The sequence below is a fragment of the Mobula birostris genome, chromosome 8 (assembly GCF_030028105.1).
Source record: "Mobula birostris isolate sMobBir1 chromosome 8, sMobBir1.hap1, whole genome shotgun sequence".
Classification (NCBI taxonomy): Eukaryota; Metazoa; Chordata; class Chondrichthyes; order Myliobatiformes; family Myliobatidae; genus Mobula; species Mobula birostris.
The window spans coordinates 168,305,284-168,326,346 of record NC_092377.1 but is presented as its reverse complement, the minus strand read 5'-3'; the positions used below and the strand labels follow the sequence as shown (position 1 = coordinate 168,326,346).

Here is a 21,063-nt window from a genome sequence, read left to right as displayed (position 1 = left end):
AACACTAACTCAGTTCCCCCCTTCACTGGTGCTGCCCGGTCTGGTCACTGTTTTCTGTGTTTATTTCTCATTTCCAGTTTCTTGTTTTCCTGCCAGTTGAAAGCTATTTTTTAACAGACTGAGCAAAATCAAGCATTAACTTGTTACAGAAGTCAAGAGGGAAAAAGACCTAGTCAGTGAAAGTCTGAAGTAAAGATGGAAAATGCTGAATCTGTACAGACTGTACCTCTTCCTAGAGATGCTGCCTGGCCTGCTGCGTTCACCAGCAACTTTGATCTGTGGTTACTTTGTCCATTTTCTCTTGTGTTCGGTCCCCTTCCATTCCAGTCAAAGTTTTGAATGATGCTGTGAGTAGTTTATATCCTTGACTCTGTATTTACTTATAGCAGCGTGAGGAAGCTAGTAAAGCTCACCGCTGTTCAATTCATGCTGAACAATCACACAGTAAGTACTTCATATATTTCATTTTGTTCTCTCCATTTCTCCTTGGCCTTCATTCACCTGTAAACATGTTTAGTTGAATATATTCATTGTTAATGACATTGGTGTTATGGCAAGTGTTTTCAAACATGTCAGGCTATCTTCCTTTGTGTTGTATTGTGTGTCATTGATTCCCAGAATGTGTGAATAATGATCTTCTGTTGCACCTCAAATTGATAGAGCGAGCACTTCTCCTTCCTGGGCATCAATAATCAGTCAAACTTGAGTGACATGCGATGTCGGACTACCTTCTACACCGCTCTTGGACGATTGCTGATGGTTGATCTAGGTATGTAGAAGGCATCAAACAGCAAAACAGAGATTCAGCTGTAATGTCAGTGTGTACATTCGAATGTATACACTGTACTTACAGGCTAATGAATATTTTTACAGTTAATACAATGTGTTCTCACGAGTAATCTTAAATTGTGTTCTCCAAACATCGTAACATTTGGTGGTAATCCATAACCTGTCTAGAGAAGCAGTTTGATTTGCACTTTTGTTGTTTGCATTCCTGCAGCATTTTTCAAATATGATTTCCTCCATAGGCTGTAGAGTTTTACCATTTGTTCGGGGATCGAGAGGCAGAGCCAAACAAGGTTCCAGCAGGTTTTTGAGGCTCAGAGGATGTCGGATTTTGAAGTCAGATTCATAATGGCATATAGATAAAACACAAACAGCCTTGGCCAATGCACGCAAAATGTTCGAAGAACTCAGCAGGCCAGGCAACATCAATGGAGGAGAATAAACGGAAAGTTTTGGGCTGAGACCTGTCATCAGGATGGGAATGGGGAAGCCAGAATAAGTAGGTTGGGGTGAGGGGGAAGTTGGCTTGAGGAGGGAGGGGTGATGAAATGAGAAGCTGGGAAAAGATAAGGGGCTGAAGAAGAAGGAATCTGATAGGATAGGAGAGTGGACCATAGGAGAAAGGGAAGGTGGTGGGCAGGTGAGGAGAAGAGTAGGGTTGAGAAGAGAGCCCAAATGGGGAGTTGAGAAAGAGAGAAGGGATATACACATGGGAGCATTCTGTTACAGCTGTTCTGTAATTGGACTGTGTGGTGTACAGTTCCTCTCACCACACTACAGGAAGAATGTGCTAGAAATAGAGAGTGCAGAAGGGATTCATCAGGACGTTGCCTGGGATGGAGAGCTGTAGTTACGAGAGAACATTGGACAGGCTAGATTTATTCTCACTGGAATGTAGGAGGTTGGGGACCTGATTTTATGGAGCTTACAGAATTATGAGAGGCCAAGATACAATAGAAAGAGTCTTTTTCCAGGGCAGGGGAGTCTAGAACTAGAGGGCATGGGTTTAAAAGCAAAGAATTTTGAAGAAGCTTTGAGGGATGACCTATTGCCCACAGGGTGATGGTTATTGTGAGCAGTTTTGAACTCCATATCTAAAAAAGGGTGTCCTGGTGTCCAGAGGAGTTTTATGGTCCCAGTAATGAAAGGGTTAACATATGAGGACCATATGATGGCTCTTAGCCTGTACTCACTGGAGTTTAGAAGAATAAGGTGGGGGAGATCTCATCAAAACCTATCAAATATTTGAAGGCCTAGATAGAGTGAATGTGGAAAGGATGTTTCCTATAGTAGGTGAGTCTATGACTGGAAGGCACAGCCTCAGAATACAAGGACATCCCTTTGAACAGAAATGAAAAGGAATTTCTTTAGCCAAATGGTGGTGAATGTGTAGAATTCATTGCCACAGGCGGCTGTGGAGGCCAAGTCATTGGGTATATTTAAGATGGGGTTGATATGTTCTTGATCAGTAGGGAGTCAAAGGTTATGGTATAAAGGCAGGTGAATGGAGTTGAGAGTGAAAATAAATTAGCCGTGATGGAATGGCGGAGCAGACTTGATGAGCTGAATGGCCTAATTCTGCCCTTATGTCTTATGGTCCTGTCTAGAATGAGCTGCCAGAGGAACTGGTAGAGGCAGATACAATTACAATATTTAAAAGCATTTGGAGAGGTCCCTGAATAGCAGAGGGATACCAGCCTACATATGGATCAGCACAGATACTCATCTCAGCCGCCATAGAAAAGATGGGCCAAAGGGTCCATTTGTGTGTTGTTTGATCCTGTGAATGCCATATTAATGGGGGACATTAGAGAAGGGGAGCAGCATTGCAGAAGTTACAATCTGCTGTAAGTAAGAGCGGAGGGTGTAGACGTGAGTTGAGAGTTCCTGAGGGGAGAACATTGATGTGAGAACATGGGTTGTAGAAAATATTGTACCATCATGACAATGCTCCATGCATAAAAATAACCCAGTCGAGCCTTTCATGATGATTATTGTAATGTTTCTAGATTTTGCTGAGTAGTCCAATCTTGAGGGATAACAGGAATCTATAATAGGTCTCAGCATCTTTGGGTCGGAGGAGGAAGTGTCTGCCAGAGTCCCTTGCAAATATGAATATGAGCTCACGTACAGGTTGAACACAGAGCCTGACTGATGACTGACGTCTGAAGATTGGTTCGTGATCTCTGCTGATAGAATGGGTAGTTGAGAACTTCACCATTGAGCACCTGGCAGGATGTTAGCGGCTTTGTGTGACCATAGAGAACATTTGTTTCAAATGCAGATTTGTAACTAACCCTTGCGTTGTGTGTTGTGTTCCATAGGCGAGGACGAAGATCAGTTTGAGCAGTTCATGCTTCCTTTAACTGCAGCATTCGAAACAGTGGCACAAATGTTTAACTCCACCACATTTAATGAACAAGATGCAAAGGTACAGTGGAGACTGGGGGCATTTTATCCAGTTGCTGTGTTAGCCCCTTGGTGTTTGAAGCAAACATTGTTGCAGACATAATATTGTACATAAAGAGTAGCCGGGCTCTGTCGCCTTGTCCACATTTAGGTGATATTTGTGCAGGGTATCTTTTCAGGGTGAAAGGAACTGACATACCCTTCTCTATCCTCTGCCAGCTTTTCTATTTCTAATTCATACTTTGCCTGTCTCTGGTCCCTCTCAATCTCAGCAGCGACCAGTAATTTACTCAGGTACTTCAGAGGGTGTTACTCATTGTGTGGGTCTGCAGTTGCACATAACTATGGAGTAATTTTCCTGAAAGCTATTTGTGAACTTAATGGGTCTTTACACCAACCTGTTCATTTCACGGTCACTATTGCTACCTTCTTCTTTCAAATACATCGTAAGTGAATAATTTGATGCCTTCCTTTTGTCAGGGTCGACCATGGATATTGCATCCTATCTGTCCGTGTAATATGCCAGCCAGTACACTAGCCACAGCAATATGATACGGAGAGCAAGCTGTTGCCCATGTAGCAGGCTGCCCCTCTCCATGCAGCTGATTAATCCAAAGGAATGCCAGAGACCAATTCAGTTAGGTACGGGTGGCATGGGTGTAGCCCCAATGTAGCAGATGGCTTTGAGTTTTCCTTCTCCTAAATGAGCTGCCAACCACAGCTGACAAACCCCATCTGCCTGAAGCAGCTGGTTTTTAAGGTGCCAGTAACCTGCCTTTGCCCCTTCCCCTATCAGTGGAAACAGTTCTGCTGGGCTTATTAGCTAAGCCACACGTGAAGGCCAGGAAATGGACTTGGTTGTTAGAGGCTGCTTGAGATGCATGCCACTGGGAGCATTGAATAGAATGTGGGAGTTTATCCCCACCACTGCACCCCCGCCCCCAACTATGACAATCTTAAGGAACCAATAGAATAATTGCCTAAGTCAGCAGGATGTACGACTATATAACAAACCCACTTTTTAATTGTACTGTTTGTTTGCTCATAGCGAACTTTGGTTGGTCTGGTGAGAGATCTAAGGGGAATTGCTTTTGCCTTCAATGCAAAGACCAGCTTTATGATGTTCTTCGACTGGATGTATCCTTTATAACATCTGGCCAGGGATCAGAAACAGAATTGGAATTGATCATTGAATTGCAAATGAAGGGTGAATTTTCAAACTCGCGGTTATGCAGATCTGTTAGTCGGTTATGCAGATCTGTTAGTTGGTCTGCATCAATAAAAATGACTGACGCATCAACCATGGAAACAGTTCATTCAGTTCTGACGACTTCATTGACATCACATTGTTCTTAGTACCAGAGCAAAGTAGTTTCAGATTTACTCCAATACTAAATTTGTGTGATTCAAAGTCCCGTTCTGGACTGAGGCAGTCACCCCTCAGGAACCTCAGTTCGGTGCTACTCCAGCTGTTTACTCAGACTGTGCTCTGAAAGCAAACATAATGCAAAACTGCCCTGTGAAGTCCTCAAAGTGGAAGGAATCAAAATGGTAGGGTTTAACTTGTGTATGTCTGACTATATTTGCTGTTTTCTTGAGACTATTTTTAGCAGACTATCTCATCTGCAATTGATTTCATTGATTCTGTTATATTTCTATGTTCTGCTGTGAAGGCCTGAAAGAAAATCTTGGTATTATATATGTCACCATATACGTACTTTGATAGTAAATTTACTTCGAACTTTGAACACTTCTGTCAAGGATTTGAGTCCATGTAGAATAAATATCAGCTACTTAACACAGAATCTCCCTGTAACGAGACAAACCTCATGGAGATTTTCAGCACAGAAATGGGCCATTCTGCCCTACTCATCCCTGCTGAGCTAGTCCTAGTTACCACATTTGATCAATATCCCTCTAAACCCTTCCTAACCTTAAAAAAAAATAAAAGTTGTAATTGTTTCCACCTCTTCCAATTTGTCTGGCAGCTCATTCCAAATACCCACCATCTTGTTTATGGATGCCTCCCATGTAGTTCTAGACTTCTTTGGGAGAAAAAGTCTATGGCCATTCACCTTATCTATGTGGCCCTCATGATTTTATATACCTCTATCAGATTATCCTATTGCTCCAGGAAGAAAAATGGCAGCAACGAGAAGAGGGCAGGGACTGGAATATGGGGTACTTAATGATGGATGCTGCTCTCTTATGGCAGCACTCCCTGTAGATGTGCCCCTGAATCTTGCGGCAATGTCCCCTAGTTCTAGTCTCACCTAACAATGGAAACAACTTTCCTACTATCTTATCTAACCCTTTCAAAATTTTGTATGTTTCTATGAGATTCCATGTCATTCTTCTGAATTCCAGAGAGTATAGTCCCAGGCGACTCAATCTCTCCTCATGGGTTATCCCCTTCATCTCTGGAATCAACCTGGTGAACCTCCTCTGCACTGCCTCCAAAGCCAGTGTATCCTTCCTCAAGTATGGAGACCAGAACTGCACACAGTACTCCAGGTGCGGCTTCACCAGAGCCCAGCATAGTTGCAGTATGACCTCCCTGCTCTTGAATTCAGTCTCTCTAGCAATGGAGTTGGAGGAAGTGTATTGGTTAACCAACAGAAGGCAGAGAGTTGGTATAAATGGGTGTTTCTCCGGTTGGCAGTCAGTGGTGAGTGGGGTGCCGCAGGGATCTGGAGGCAGTAGGAAGTACCTGAGGGACACTCAGTGATGATCAATAAACCGATTGTTTAGAAACAAATGACCTTGGTGTGTCAGGGTTGGATATGTCTACACCCACACCACTCCCACCCCCAACACTTCTTCTCTGCCACATGTCCCACAGTGCTCCCATGGTGCTCCATGCTCGCCATTTCCAACATCCTTTGCTCCTGCCAGATTTACAACTCGCTCTCCACTCCACGTTGACAAATGCACTACTGTGCAAAAGTCTTAGGCACCTTGGCTTTATCTATATATGTACATGCCTAAAAACTTTCACACAGTACTGTATGTTTTCAGTTATTACCTTGAGATTCATTTTCTTGCAGGAAATTGCAGGGAAATAAAGAAATACAATAGAATTTATGAAAAATTATAAATAAACACTCACAAACAACAAATAGAAACATAGAAAACCTACAACATAATACAGGCACTTCAGCCCACAAAACTGTGCCGAACATGTCCTTACCTTAGAACTACCTAGGCTTTACCCATAGCCCTCTAATTTTCTAAGCTCCATGTAGCCATCCAGGAGTCTCTTAAAAGACCCTATCATTTCCACCTCCACCACTGTTGCCGGCAGCCTATTCCACACACTCACCACTCTCTGCGTTTTAAAAAAAACTTACCCCTGACATCTCCTCTGTACCTACTTCCAAGCACCTTAAAACTATGCCCTCTCCTGCGAGCCATTTCAGCCCTGGGAAAAAGCCTGTGACTATCCACACGACCAATGCCTCTCATTATCTTGTATACCTCTATCAGGTCACCTCTCATCCTCTGTTGCTCCAAGGAGAAAAGGCTGAGTTCACTCAACCTATTCTCATTAGGCATGCTCCCCAATCCAGGCAACATCCTTGTAAATCTCCTCTGCACCCTTTCTATGGTTTCCAAGTCCTTCCTGTAGTGAGGCGAACAGAATTGAGCACAGTACTCCAAGTGGGCTCTGTCCAGAGTCCTATACAGCTGCAACATTACCTCTCGGCTCCTAAACTCAATCCCACGATTGATGAAGGCCAATGCTCCGTATGCCTTCTTAACCACAGAGTTAACCTGCGTAGCAGCTTTGAGTGTCCTATGGACTCGGACCCCAAGATCCCACTAATCCTCCACACTGCCAAGAGTCTTACTATTAATGCTATATTCTGCCATCATATTTGACCTATGTGCAAAAGATGACAAATTCATGGAAGTAATCAAAGTGAATTAATAATAATGAGTTGCAGAGCTCTTGAAAGTGAGTCAATAGGTTGTGGAATCAGTTCAGAGTTGAATATCCTCGCTGGTTCAGGAGCCTGATGGTTGAGAGGTAATAACCGTTCCTGAACCTGGTGGTGTGGGACCTGATGGTTGAAAGGTAATAACTGTTCCTGAACCTGGTGGTGTGGGACCTGACGGTTGAGGGGTAATAACTGTTCCTGAACCTGGTGGTGTGGGACCTGATGGTTGAGGGGTAATAACTGTTCCTGAACCTGGTGGTGTGGGACCTGGTGGTTGAGGGGTAATAACTGTTCCTGAACCTGGTGGTGTGGGACCTGATGGTTGAGGGGTAATTGTTCCTGAACCTGGTGGTGTGGGACCTGATGGTTGAGGGGTAATAGCTGTTCCTGAACCTGGTGGTGTGGGACCTGATGGTTGAGGGGTAATAACTGTTCCTGAACCTGGTGGTGTGGGACCTGATGGTTGAGGGGTAATAACTCTTCCTGAACCTGGTGGTGTGAGACCTGATGGGTGAGGGGTAATAACTGTTCCTGAACCTGGTGGTGTGGGACCTGATGGTTGAGGGGTAATAACTGTTCCTGAACCTGGTGGTGTGGGACCTGATGGTTGAGGGATAATAACTGTTCCTGAACCTGGTGGTGTGGGACCTGATGGTTGAGGGGTAATAACTGTTCCTGAACCTGGTGGTGTGGGACTAGCAAATAGCATTACCAAGTGGCGTGACGTCGATGCCTCACTCTATACTCTTGAGTTATAGCACTATGGGAGCTGTAGTGGTGGAGGCGTGAATATCTTCACTGATACTGCCCTGTGGAGAACTATCTTTAACTGTCCCGGGAGGAGTAGTCATCCTCACTAGAATGTTGTCTTAACATTCCTTCCATGGGCAGCATTGCTGAAGACTGATCAAGTGGTTGTAAATTTGTTTGTGTGATCTTGCTATGCACTAAATGTTTTCCATTTTGCCTTCATGTAAAGTAACAGTGCTGTAGCTGAGAGAGAGAGAGGAAGTGCTGCACAGGTACTCTCTAAAGTTCAAAGTAAATTTATTTGTCACGTGCATGTATGCTATCCATCTTACAGGCATTCACAGTAGAACAACGAAATACAATAGAATCAATGAAAACTGCACAAAGACTGACAGCGACCAATGTACAATAGACAAAAAGTGCAAAACACAATAAACAAACAAATAAATAAATAACACTGGGACATGAGTTGTAGGGTCCTTAAAAATACCAGACTTCCAGTCATTTGAATGCAAACAAAATTAATGCACTCTTTGTGTAATGGATGAGTTGGAGGAACGGGGCTTACTTTGCTGTTGTTGCTTTGTCACTTGGTATGTTCTGTGTTGTTCTGACGAATGTTGTGGGTATGCTATTTTGCCACTGGAATGTGTGTCAGCGCTTGCAGGCTAACCCCAGCACATCCTCGGTTGTGTTGGTTGTTCATACAAACAACAGATTTCACTGTGTGTTTTGATGTAGTTGTGACCTGGAGATCTTTGAATCTGAACTCCTTCCCCAGTAAGATATTGTGAATTTCCACTGATAGGTATTCATAGAAATAATTGACGTGATTTCCTTAGCTTTCACTGGCCACAGTTATCCTGCCTATATGCCGATACTGCAGCGTGCGGTGGAACTCTGGTACCATGACCCGGCCTGCACTACGCCCATCCTCAAGCTGATGGCTGAGCTGGTCCACAACAGGTGATGTAACTCTTGAGTCTCCTGTTCATCAGGGTCTCACCAAGATGGCCTCTGCCTCATTTGTTACAGTATAGCTGCACAACATACAAAGACTCAGATCTCATCACTGGATAGGGAGTGAGCGAGGGCTTTTCCCTTTGGAGTGAAGGAATATGAGAGGTGACTTGATAGAGGTGTACAAGATGATCAGGGAAATAGATCAAGTGGACATCTAGGCATTTTTTTTCCAGGATAGAAATGGCTGATATAAGTGGGCATATGGGGAGGATGTCAAATGTAAGATTTTTACACAGTGAGTGGAATGTGCATCAAATGCTCCTCAATGGCATTTAGCGTCTTTAACCAGAGAACTACTGTATTTAACAGAGAATGGGGGAGGGGGTGAATAACAAGGAGAGGAAAGTCATAATAACCTGGACAATCAAGTCTGAAAAGTAGGTGGAATAGGACTCGGTGCCAGATTTACAGATGGAAGTAAGTAAATCCTCAGTAAATGTATAGAAAACATTTGAAGGACTAGTCAGAAAAATCAGGGGAGTGGAACAACTAAATAGCTCATTTATAGAGCTTGGTGTAGGCACAGTGAACTGAACCTGTGTGTGCTCTTTTTATGAGTTAAAGATCGCATTTCCTGAGTTTTGTCTCGAAGGTCAGACCTTGGTTTATCCTGTTGAAGTTCTGTGGCCCTGAAAGTCTGGGGGACAGGGCTAGTATTGTTACTAATGGTTGATTAGGACCTTGAGGTCCTATAATGAAGGCCAGTCTAGTGGATAAACCTAAATCAGAACACGCACACGTGTGCATACACGCATGCCAGCAGCCAATCCAGACATCGGAAGTTTGAAGAGGAGGGGACTTCTATCAGGTTCACTGCCCAAGGATAAACAGGCAGCAGCGGGTCATGGCAGCAAAAAAGAGCTTTGACCAATGACCTTTCGGCACTTGGGATTGATTAGCAAGAGCAGAGTTAAGGAAGGCAGGGGCTAATGCAGTGGCTGTTGTCGGAGTAGACACAGTCACAGTGGTAATCTTGAGGCTTTAAGTCTTCGAAGTTTCAGTCAGAGAAAGCAAAGGAAAGAAAAGCTCAAGTTTTTTACCTTTCCTTTATATTTGCTCAGCTAGGACAGTAGAGATGCCAGGCAGTGAAATGCTGCTCTTGCATGATGTGGGAAGGCAGGGAAACCGTCAGTGTCCCTGACGACTGCACTGTGAGGAGTGCATCCAACTGCAGCTTCTAACAAACCGCATTAAGGAACTGGAGTTGTAACTGAATGAACTCCAGTTCATCTGGGAGGCTAAGGGGGTGATAGATAGGACATATTGAGAAGTAGTTACACCCAAGGTACAGGACACAGGAAACTGGGTGGCGGTCAGGAAGGGAAAGGGATTAAAGACTCCTGTGGCCATCCCCCTCAACAACAGGTATATTGGATACTGTTGGGTGGAGGGGCAGACCTAACACAGGAAGATCACAGTGATCAGGTCTCCGGCACTGAGTCTGCTCTGTGACTCAGATAGGAAGGGGAGAGAAGAGGCATGCTGTGGTGATAGAGGGTTCATTCAGGGGAACAGAGAGCAGGTTCTGTGGGTGAGAAAGAGATTCCCAGTTGCTATGTTGCCTCCTGGGTGCCAGGGTCTGGGATATCTTGGATTGAGTCTTCAGCATTCTTAAGTGGGAGGGTGAACAGCCAGAAGTCGTGGTCCATGTAAGTACCAATGACATGGGTGGGATGAGTGATGAGGTTCTGCATAGGGAGTTCACGGTGTTAGGTGCAAAGTTAAAGGGTAGGACGTCCAGGGTTGTGATCTCATGATTGTTACCTGTGCCATGTGCTAGTGAGGTCAGAACTAAGAAAATTACACAGTTTAAGTATGAAACTCCCTTATACTGGGCATCTCTAGAGATGAGGCTTGTTGGCCCCTCGCTAACAGCCGCCAGACTCAGCAGTCAGAAAGCCACCTTTCTTAGACTCTGTATGTATGCCTAGGGTCGATATGACTTGGGTCCTGCCAAACCCATGAGGTTGGAATGTCTCACCCACCTGAACCCTGATTTATGTGAGTACTGTGTACTTTATTGCCCCCATACAATTGCCCTGCTGCAATCGCATTGCTTCCTCAGCAGTACCTACCCCTCCCCCTGTCATCGTATCATTTTTTAAACTTTGCCACAAAGCCATCAATTCCATTATCTAAATCAATGACAAACAATGTGAAAAGTAGTGGTCCCAGTACTGACCCTTGAGGAACACCACTGGCAGCCAACCAGAAAAGGACCCCTTTATTCCCACTCGCTACCTCCTGCCTGTCAGCCATTCCGCTATCCATGCCAGTAACTTTCCTGAAATGCCATAGGATTTTATCTTGTTCAGCAGCTTCATGTGGCACCTTATCAAATGCCTTCTGAAAATCCAAGTAAATAACATTCATTGCCTCTCCTTTATCCTTAATAATAGACTCCAACACTTTCCCAACCATTGAGGTTAGGCTAATTAATTGGCCTATAATTTCCTTTCTTTTGCCTTCTTCCCTTCTTAAAGCATGGAGTGACATTTGCAATCTTCCAGTCCTCCAGGACCATGCCAGAGTCAAGTGATTCTTGAAAGATCATGACCAATGCATCCGAAATCTTTTCAGCAATCTCTCTCAGGACCGTGGGATGTAGTCCATCTGGTGCAGGTGACTTATCCACCTTAAGAGCTTTGAGTTTGCCTAGCACTTTTTTCTTTTGTAATAGCAATGGCACTCACTCCTGCTCCTTGACACTCACAGACCTCTGGCACACTACTTGTGTTTTCCACAGTGAAGACAGATGCAAAGTACCCATTAAGTTCATCTGCCATTTCTTTGTCCCCCATTACTACCTCACCAGCATCATTTTCCAGTGGTCCGAGGATGGGTTTGCACTTCCTCAAAAACAGCTCTGAACACCGGGTGAATGGACAAGGTTTTCAGAAAGCTCTCTCCAATTCTCTCCTTGCAGGCTCCCAATAGCCTCACCACAGTTGTAACAGACAATATTGGTCACTTCCATTTTCAAGGGACCCCATTCAATCGCAGCCCTGTGCTCAGTACGTCCCATCAGTGGGTTTGGCTTCCTTTTGGCTTTGTCGTGCTTGGTGAAGCAGCTGCCGTTATCAAGCGAGATACCCTGGCTCTCAATTCTTTAATGAAATCCTGTAAAATGCCCACCTGTGGAACATCAGGAGTCGCTTCAGCCACAGCAGCTGCTACTGAGGACTGCTCTGCTGATGGAGACCTCCCGCATCTCCATCGCGTTTTTCTCCTCTCTTACTTCTCTGATCAGCTTAATAAATGAGGGAGAGGGACACATCTTACAAGACATCCGGAGGCTTGAAGCAATCGTGTCATATCACTGTACGACCTTTGGCACTTGGTCCATCCATTATTGATTCACATCAGCCAGCTGAGTGGCTTCTTTATGCCGCAAGCAAAGCAGCTGTCACTAAAAAAAAGTAGGCAAAAAGTTTCTCCCCTTTCTCCTGGAACATGTGCCTAAACCCTGTCATAAGCTCCACTGGGCTTCCCGGCGTGTCAATAACGCTTGCCTGTAGCCTGCATCAGTAGCAAAGGGGTTCTGTATTTTCAAGGACCTCGCCACCTCAGCAGCCGGACCCTTTAAACTCTCTACTGGTAACTGTCTTTTCATGTTATCGGAGCACTGCCACTGATCCAGCATCTGAGAGGTCTGCTCCATCCAAGTCTCATATTCCTCCTCCCCCTCGGGGGTGAGCTTCACTCCTGAGAACATTCGCAGCCTACAATAACTTTGACCCTCTGCCAGTGCACTTTGCCACTTATCCACCAGGGACGTAATTGCCAATGCCAACTCAGAATTTTCACCACTTACTGGAAGACTCATTAACACCTTTCACATCACACAACTACTTCCCCTCACTCTGAACTTGTCTTTAAAGTCTCCGCCCTCAGCTACAGGAAGCTCGGCTTCTAATTTGGCACCCTGGCCTACGCTCCCCACTTCTCTGAAAGTACGAACGGCCCATGACCCTGCCTCTCGCAGAACACCAATGGTACCAAGCAGATGCACTCCAGTCACGTCATCGCTAGTCTGAACTAAAATGACATCTTTGCTGGCCATTTGGTCAAACTGCCGTTCCATGATTGTAACTTTCCCTAATACTTTAACGATACTTAAAACCCTAATCAACAATTCACCTGGGCTGCAAATATCCACCCTGTTTAGAACACAAGCCTTGGTTATGGATAATCTCTTTGAATCACACAAATGCTTAATCCCTGCAGTGTCCATAACCACGTATCTTAATCACTTTCCCGGATAATAGTCTAACATAGGCTTAAACACAAACCCACTTAATTAATTAGAGCAATTACACAGTATTCAATTATTTCAATCCAGGACGATAGCCCCTACAATGAAACCCCTGTTTACTGGGCGTCTAGAGATGTGGCTCATTAGCCCCTTGCTAACAGCCACCAGGCTCATTGGTGAGAAAAGCACCTTTTTCAGACTCCGTATGTGTAGGGTCGATATGACTTGGGTCCCACCAAACCCATGAGTTTGGGATGTCTCACCCACCTGAACCATAACTTGTGTGAATACTGTGTAATTTACTGCCCCCATGCAATCACCCGTCGGCAAGAGAAAATAGATTGTACACTGCATACAATTTGTAAAGAAAGCATATTTATGAATGTTAACTTAACCAAGCAGTTATTAAAGAAAAGAAAGAAAAATAAGAGCGCATCATAATTTAACAGTCAGGTTGGAGTTCAAATCTTTCAAAAGCTGTGTGTCTGATGTACTCGCAGCACCAACTACTATTCACCGATCCCTGATAGAATTCCCCCTCTTGGGCTCCATTGGATCCCGCATTCCTGCTGGATCGAATCCTATAGTTGGTTGTCTTGAGCTTCTTCTCTTCCAGCTCCCATCGAAAAAGACCTCGACCCACCTCAGTGTCCATCACAAAAACTTTTACCCCTGCATTCTCTAGACCCTTTTCCCAGTTCCACCATCCTAATTGGATGACACAACATTCCTTAGCATACCTTTCATGGTAAATCAAATAATACCAGAAGAACACACTGCTTCTACAGAAATACTATTACATGAAATACCCTCCAACATTGGCAGTAACATCTTTACCAGGGCATTACAGGTGGCTAAGGTGTTCTTGAAGGAGAGAGGACGTAAAATTTTTGGATCATTGGGCACTCTTCAAGTGAAGATGGACTTGAACTGGAGGGGAACTAATATCCTAGCAGGAACATTTGTCAGTGCTGCACAGTGATGTTTAAACTAGAGTTGCAGGAGGATGGGAACCAGAGTGCCAGACAGTTAGTGGAGAGGTGTGGAGGCAGGTATTGGTAAGACCTCAGACAAAGTTAGGAATCAAAAGTTCCAGCATAGTGCGACTGCTGTCCTGAGCTGCCTGTATTTCAATGCAAGAAGTATCATAGGAAAGGTGGATAATAGTGCTGGAGATGAGGTAGTTGGTTTACAAACCAAAGCACTGTGCAGTGAGGAGAGGCTGTTGAAAGGGCATAATTGCAGTCAACAGGATGAATTGCAATGTAAAAAGGTAGATGAAGTTGAAAAGGGTGAATACAGGACTGAAGAGGTTGTGTTTGAATTAGTGTAGTATACAGAATAAAGCACATGAACTTGCAGCATGGTTGGAGATTGCCAGGTATGATGTAGGCATCACTGAATCATGGCTAAAAGTTTATAGGTAGGAGCTTAACATCCAAGGATATACTTTGTATCAAAAGGATACGCAGGAAGTCAGAGGGGGCGACATTGCTTTGTTGGTAAAAAATGAAATAAAATCATTAGAGGTGACATAGGGTTGGAAGGTGTTGAATCATTGTGGATAGAGCTAAAGAACTGCAAGGGTAAAAAGACCCTAATGGGAGTTATATATAGACCCCCCCCCCCAAACAGTTTTAAGGATGTGGCCCTCAAATTACCATAAGACCATAAGACAAAGGAGCAGAAGTAGGCCATTCGGCCCATCGAGTCTGCTCCACCATTTTATCATGAGCTGATGCATTTTCTCCTATTTAGTCCCACTTCCCTGCCTTCTCACCATAACCTTTGATGCCCTGGCTACTCAGATACCTATCAATCTCTGCCTTAAATACACCCAATGACTTGGCCTCCACTGCTGCCCGTGGCAACAAATTCCATAGATTCACCACCCTCTGACTAAAAAAATTTCTTCGCATTTCTGTTCTGAAAGGGCGCCCTTCAATCCTGAAGTCATGCCCTCTCGTACTAGACTCCCCCATCATGGGAAACAACTTTGCCACATCCACTCTGTCCATGCCTTTTAACATTCAAAATGTCTCTATGAGGTCTCCCCTCATTCTTCTAAATTACAGTGGGAAATAGAAAATGCATGCCAAATGGGCAATGTTACAATAGTCATGGAGGGCTTCAGTATGCAGGTAGATTGCGAAAATCAGGTTGGTATTGGATTATAAGAGGGGTATTCCAGAGTGCCTACGAGATGGCTTCTTAGAGCGACTCATGGTTGAGCCCACGAGAGGATCATCTATTCTGGATTAGGTGTTTTGCAGTGAACTAGAATTGATTAGAGAACTTAAGGTAAAAGAACTCTTTGGAGAAAGTGATCATAATATATTCAAATTCACCCTGAAATTTGAGAAGGATAAGCTACTGTCAGATGTATAAGTACTACAGTGGAGTAAAGGGAATTACAGAGGCATGAGAGAGGAGTTCGCCAAAATTGATTGGAAAAGAACACTGGCAGAGATGACGGCAGAGCAACAATGGCTGGAATTTCTGGAAGCAATTCAGAAGGCACAGGATATATACATCCCAAAGAGGAAGAAGTACTCAAAAGGAAAGATGACACAACAGTGGCTAACAAGATAAGTCAAAGCCAGCATAAATGCCAAAGCGAGGACATGTAATAGAGTAAAAAATAGTGGGAAGTGAGAGGATTGGGAAGCTTTTAAAAACTAACAGAAGGCAACTAAAAAGTCATTAAGAAGGTAAAGATGGAATACAAAAGTAAGATAGCCAATAATATTGAAGAAGATACCAAAGGTTTCTTCAGATATATGAAGTGTAGAAGTGGGACGTGAGTGAATATCAGACCCTGGAAAATGATGCAGGTGTAATAGACAATGTAATAGCAGACAAACTGAATGTATTTTGCATCTTTGTTCACTGTGGAAGGCACTAGCAGTATGGTGGAACTTCCAGGTGTTGGGGGTCATGAAGTTACCTGGACTGGATGATGTACACCCCAGGGTCGTGAAAGAGGTGACTGTAACAGTTGTGGAGGCATCAGTAATGATCTTTCAAGAATCGCTAGATTCTGGAATGGTTATGGAAGACTAGAAATTTGCATATGTCTCTCCTCTCTTCAAGAAGGGAGAGAAGCAGAAAAATGGAAACTATTGGCCAGTTAGTCTGGCTTCAGTGGTTGGGAAGATGTTGGAGTCTATTATTAAGGATGAGTTCTGGGGTACTTGGAGGCACATGATAAACTAGGCCATAGTCAGCGTGGTTTCCTCAAGGGAAAATCTTGTCTGACAAATCTGTTGGAATTCTTTGAAGAAATAACACACAATAGACAAAGGAGAATTGGTTGAAGTAGTGTAGTTGAATTTTCAGAAGGCCTTTGCCGCAAATAAAACTGCTTAACAAGCTACATTACAGGAAAGGTTCTAGCATGGATAAAGCAGTGGCTGATTGGCAGGAGGCAAAGAGTGGGAATAAAGGGAGCCTTTTCTGGCTGGCTGCTGGTGACTAGTGGTGTTCCACAGGGGTCTGTGTTGGGACCAATTCTTTTTATGTCAGATATCAATGATTTGGATGATAGAATTGTTGCAAAGTTTGCAGAGATATGAAGGTAGGTGTAGGGGGCAGGTGGTTTTGAGGAAGTAGAGAGGCTACAGAGGGACTAAGACAGACGAATGGGCAAAGAAGTGGCAAATGGAATACAGTGTCAGGAAGTGTATGGTCATGCCCTTTGGTAGAAGAATGGGAGAGTTGACTACTTTCTAAATGGAGAAAAAATATAAAAAAAGCTGAGCTACAAGGGGACTTGGGAGTCCTTCTGCAGTATTCCCTAAAGGTTAGTTTGCAGATTGAGTCTGTGGTGAGGAAGACAAGTGCAATGTTAGCATTTATTTCAAGAGGACTAGAATACAAAAGCAAGGATGTAATGTTGAGACTTTATAAAGCACTAGTGAGGCTTCACTTGGAGTATTGTGAGCAGTTTTGGGCCCCTTATCTTTGAAAGAATGTGCTGAAACTGGAGAAGGTTCAAGGGAGGCTCACAGAAATAATTCCAGGATTGAAAGGCTTCTCATGTGGAGAGCACTTGATGGCTCTGGGCTGTATTCACAAGAATTCAGAAGAATGAGGGGTGACCACATTGAAACCTATCGAATGGTGAAAGGCCTTGATAGAGTGGATGTGGAGAGGATGTTCCCTATGGTAGGAGAGTCTAAAGACCAGAGGATAGAGCCTCAGAATAGGGGGACATCCTTTTAGAACAGAGATGAGGAGGAATTTCTCTAGCCAGAGAGTGGTGAATCTGTGGAATTCTTTGCCATAGGCAGCTGTGGAGGCCAAGTCTTTATATATATTTAAGGCAGGAGTTGATAAATTCTTGATTGGTCAGGGTATGAAGCGATATGGGGAAAGCAGGAGATTGGGGCTGAGAGAAAAAGTGGGTCATGATGAAATGGCAGAGCAGACTCGATGAGCCAAGTATCCTAATTCTTCTCCTATATCTTGTGGTCTTCCTTCTTAGTGCAACGGTGCAGTGGAAATTGTGTTGTGGTTCATCGCGGCTGTTGCTGTGATTTACCACCACACGTTGCAGCATCTCCGATCTGAGTTCTCTGTATCCTGTTTGCAGGTCTCAGCGGCTGCAGTTTGACGTATCTTCCCCAAACGGCATCCTGCTTTTTCGAGAGACCAGTAAAATGATTACAACCTATGGTGAGTGTTGTTCACTTCATTCCTCTCCAATTATTCTTTTACCACTGTTTGTTTTCAGAAGATTCTCAAAGAAAGGAGTTGGTGGTACGGGTCTACTTTGGAACATTTTGGATATATCCAGAGCTGCAAGCATATGTTGCCTTCTAGCTCCCTTGCCCATTGAACTGAGGAACAGCTCTCAGTGCCTGATTACTGCGGAAGGCAGGATGACAGGAGGTGTGATCTCTTTTCGAATGCACTTCATTCCTCCTCTACGCCTGCTTTAATTCCTGCAAGGGAAGTTTGGGTTGGAGGAGTGGAATAGGGCAGGACCAATTGTTCTAAGTAAATTTATTATCAAAGTATGTACAGTTGCAAGAAAAAGTTGGTCAACCCTTTGCAAATTACCTGGCTTTCTCCCTTAATTACTCATAAACTGTGGTTTGATCTTCATCTACCTCACAATAATAGACAAACACAATCTGCCTGAACTAAAAACACAGAAACAATTGTACTTCTCATTAATACCGAGTATACCATCTAAACAATCAGTCTCGCTTACTACAAAATCTCTTTGGAGTCAGGTGTTCCAGACAATGAGATGAGATGCAGAGGTGCCCTGCTCTACAAAAAAGACACACAAAGTCAAGTTACTGACAGAGCTAGCTCTTCTCAAGAAAGATCTGTTTATGTCCACCATGTGTCAACCAAAACAACTTTCAGAGGACCTTAAAAGAATTGCAGAGATGCATGAAGCTTAAAATAGCATTTCTAAAGACCTGAGTGTTCATAAGTCCACAGTAAGAGAAATTGTCTATAAATAGAGGAAATTTAGTACTATTGCTACCCTCCCTAGGAAAGGGCATCCTGCAAAGATCACACTAAGAGCTCAATGTACTATGCTGAAGGAGATGAAAAAGGGTAACAGCAAAAGACCTGCAGAAATCTCTAGAACTTGCTAAAGTCTCTGTTCATGTGTCCACTATAAGAAATAACACTGAACAACAGTGGTGTTTATGGAAGGATACCACAGAATAAACAACTGCCTTCCAAAAAAAGAATTCTGCACGTCTCATGTTTGCAAAAGACTACTTGGATGTTCCACACGCTTCTGGGACATTGTTCTGTGGACAGTGGGACAAAAGTTGAACTTTTTGGCAGAAAAGAGCACACTGCTATGTTTGGGGGGGAAAGGGCACTGCACACCAACACTGAAACCTCATTCCAACTGTGAAGCGTGGTGGAAGGAGCATCATGGTTTGGGGCTGCTTTACTGCCTCAGGGTAGTGGTCCATCGCCTGAAGCTTAATAGGAGTTGGATGAGGCAACAAGACAATGATCTGAAGCACAAGAGTAAATCAACAACAGAATGATTTTTAAAAAAAGAAAATTTGTGTTTTGGAATGGTCAAATCAGAGTCCGGACCTTAAACCAATTGAGATGCTACAGGAAACGTTTAGTGGAGGTTATTGCTGCTAAAGGAGGTTCTACCAGTTATTACATACAAGGTTTCACATACTTTTTCCAGCCTGAACTGTGAATGATTAAACAATGTGTTCAAAAAGACATGAAAAGTACAATTGTTTGTGAGTTATTAGTGTCGGCAGATTGTGTTACTGTGATTTAGATGAAGATCAGACCACATCTTATGAGTGATTAATGCTGAAAACCAGGTAATTACAAAGGGTTCACCAGCTTTTCTTGCAACTGTATATGTTGCCATCTATTATCCTGAGATTCATTTTCTTACAGGCATTCACAGTGGAACCAGTAAATGTAACAGTGGTTCAATAAAAACTACACACACAGACTGACAAATAACCAAACTGCAAAAGAAGACAAACTGCAAAAAAAAGAACAATAATGATAGAACATAGAAATTTATGGCACATTACAGGCCATTCAGCCCATACTGTTGTGCCGACTATATAACCTACTCCAGAGAATGCCTGGAATTTCCCTAGTGCATAGCCGTCTATTTTTCTAAGTTCCATGTACCTACCTAAGAGGCTGTATCCGCTTCCATTACCGCCAGTGCATTCCACGCACCCACCACTCCCTGTGTGAAAAACTTACCCCTGCCATCCCCTCGGTACCTACTTCCAAGCATCTTAAAACTGTTCCCCCTCATGTTAGCCATTTCAGCCCTGGGAAAAAGCCTCTGGCTATCCACATGATCAATGCCTCTCATCATCTTATACACCTCTATCAGGTCAGCTCTCATTTTCCATTGCTCCAAGGAGAAAAGGCCAAGTACCCTCAATTTATTCTCATAAGGTATGCCCTCCAATCCAGGCAACGTCCTTGTAAATCTCCTCTACACTCTTTCTATAGTATCCACATCCTTGCTATGGTGAGGTGACTAGAACTGAACACGGTACTCCAAATGGGGTCTGACCAAGTTTTTATATAGCTGTAACATTACCTCACGGCTCTTGAACTCAATCCCACGGTTGGTGAATGCCAACACACCATATGCCTCCTTAACAACACTGTCTACCTACGCAGCAACTTTGAGTGTCCTATGGACATGGACCCCAAGAACTCTTAGATCCTCCACACTGCCAAGAGTCTTGCCATTTATATTATATTCTGTCTTCAAATTGGACCTACCAAAATGAACCACTACTACTACGTTGACTCAGGCCTAGGGGGCCGGCGTCAGGCAAAATGAACCACTTCATTCTTATCTGGATTGAAGTCCATCTGCCACTTCTCAACCCCGTTTTGCATCTCATCAATGTCCCGCTGTAACCTCTCACAACCCTCCAGACCAACCACAATGCCCCCAACCTTTGTGTCATCAGCGAACTTACTAACCCACCCTTCTTCTTCATCCAGGCCATTTCTAAAAATCACGAGATCACAATCAGAACAGATCCCTGTGGAACACCACTAGTCACCGACCTTCATGCAGAATACAAACCATCTACAACCACCCTTTGCCTTCTGTTGGCAAGCCAACTCTGGAACACAAAGCAAGGTCTCCTTGGATCCCATGCCTCCTTACTTTCTGAAGGAACCTTGCATGGGGAACTTTATCAAGTGCCTTATTGAAATCCATATACACTACATCCATAATAGTTAATATTACAGGATAAACAAGCAGGAACAATTTATTTAATAGATATACCCATTCCAAACACACATAACATACAAAAATCAATTAGTGAAAAACACCATAAATATGCTAAATTAAAAAAGGAAATTGTAAGACATGGAATTTAGAATTTATTTAAAATC

The 21,063-nt window shown here is 43.7% G+C and overlaps 1 protein-coding gene across 1 annotated transcript in view; it reads left to right on the top strand.

Moving 5' to 3' along the window:
• xpo7 (exportin 7) overlaps positions 1-21,063 on the top strand; it is a 169,539-nt gene that overhangs the window by 113,672 nt on the left and 34,804 nt on the right. The window contains exons 17-22 of the mRNA XM_072266817.1: positions 381-444; positions 661-769; positions 3,111-3,217; positions 4,244-4,332; positions 8,745-8,852; positions 17,759-17,841. Of these exons, the coding sequence (XP_072122918.1) occupies positions 381-444; positions 661-769; positions 3,111-3,217; positions 4,244-4,332; positions 8,745-8,852; positions 17,759-17,841 (560 nt within the window). The remainder of the gene's footprint in view (positions 1-380; positions 445-660; positions 770-3,110; positions 3,218-4,243; positions 4,333-8,744; positions 8,853-17,758; positions 17,842-21,063) is intronic.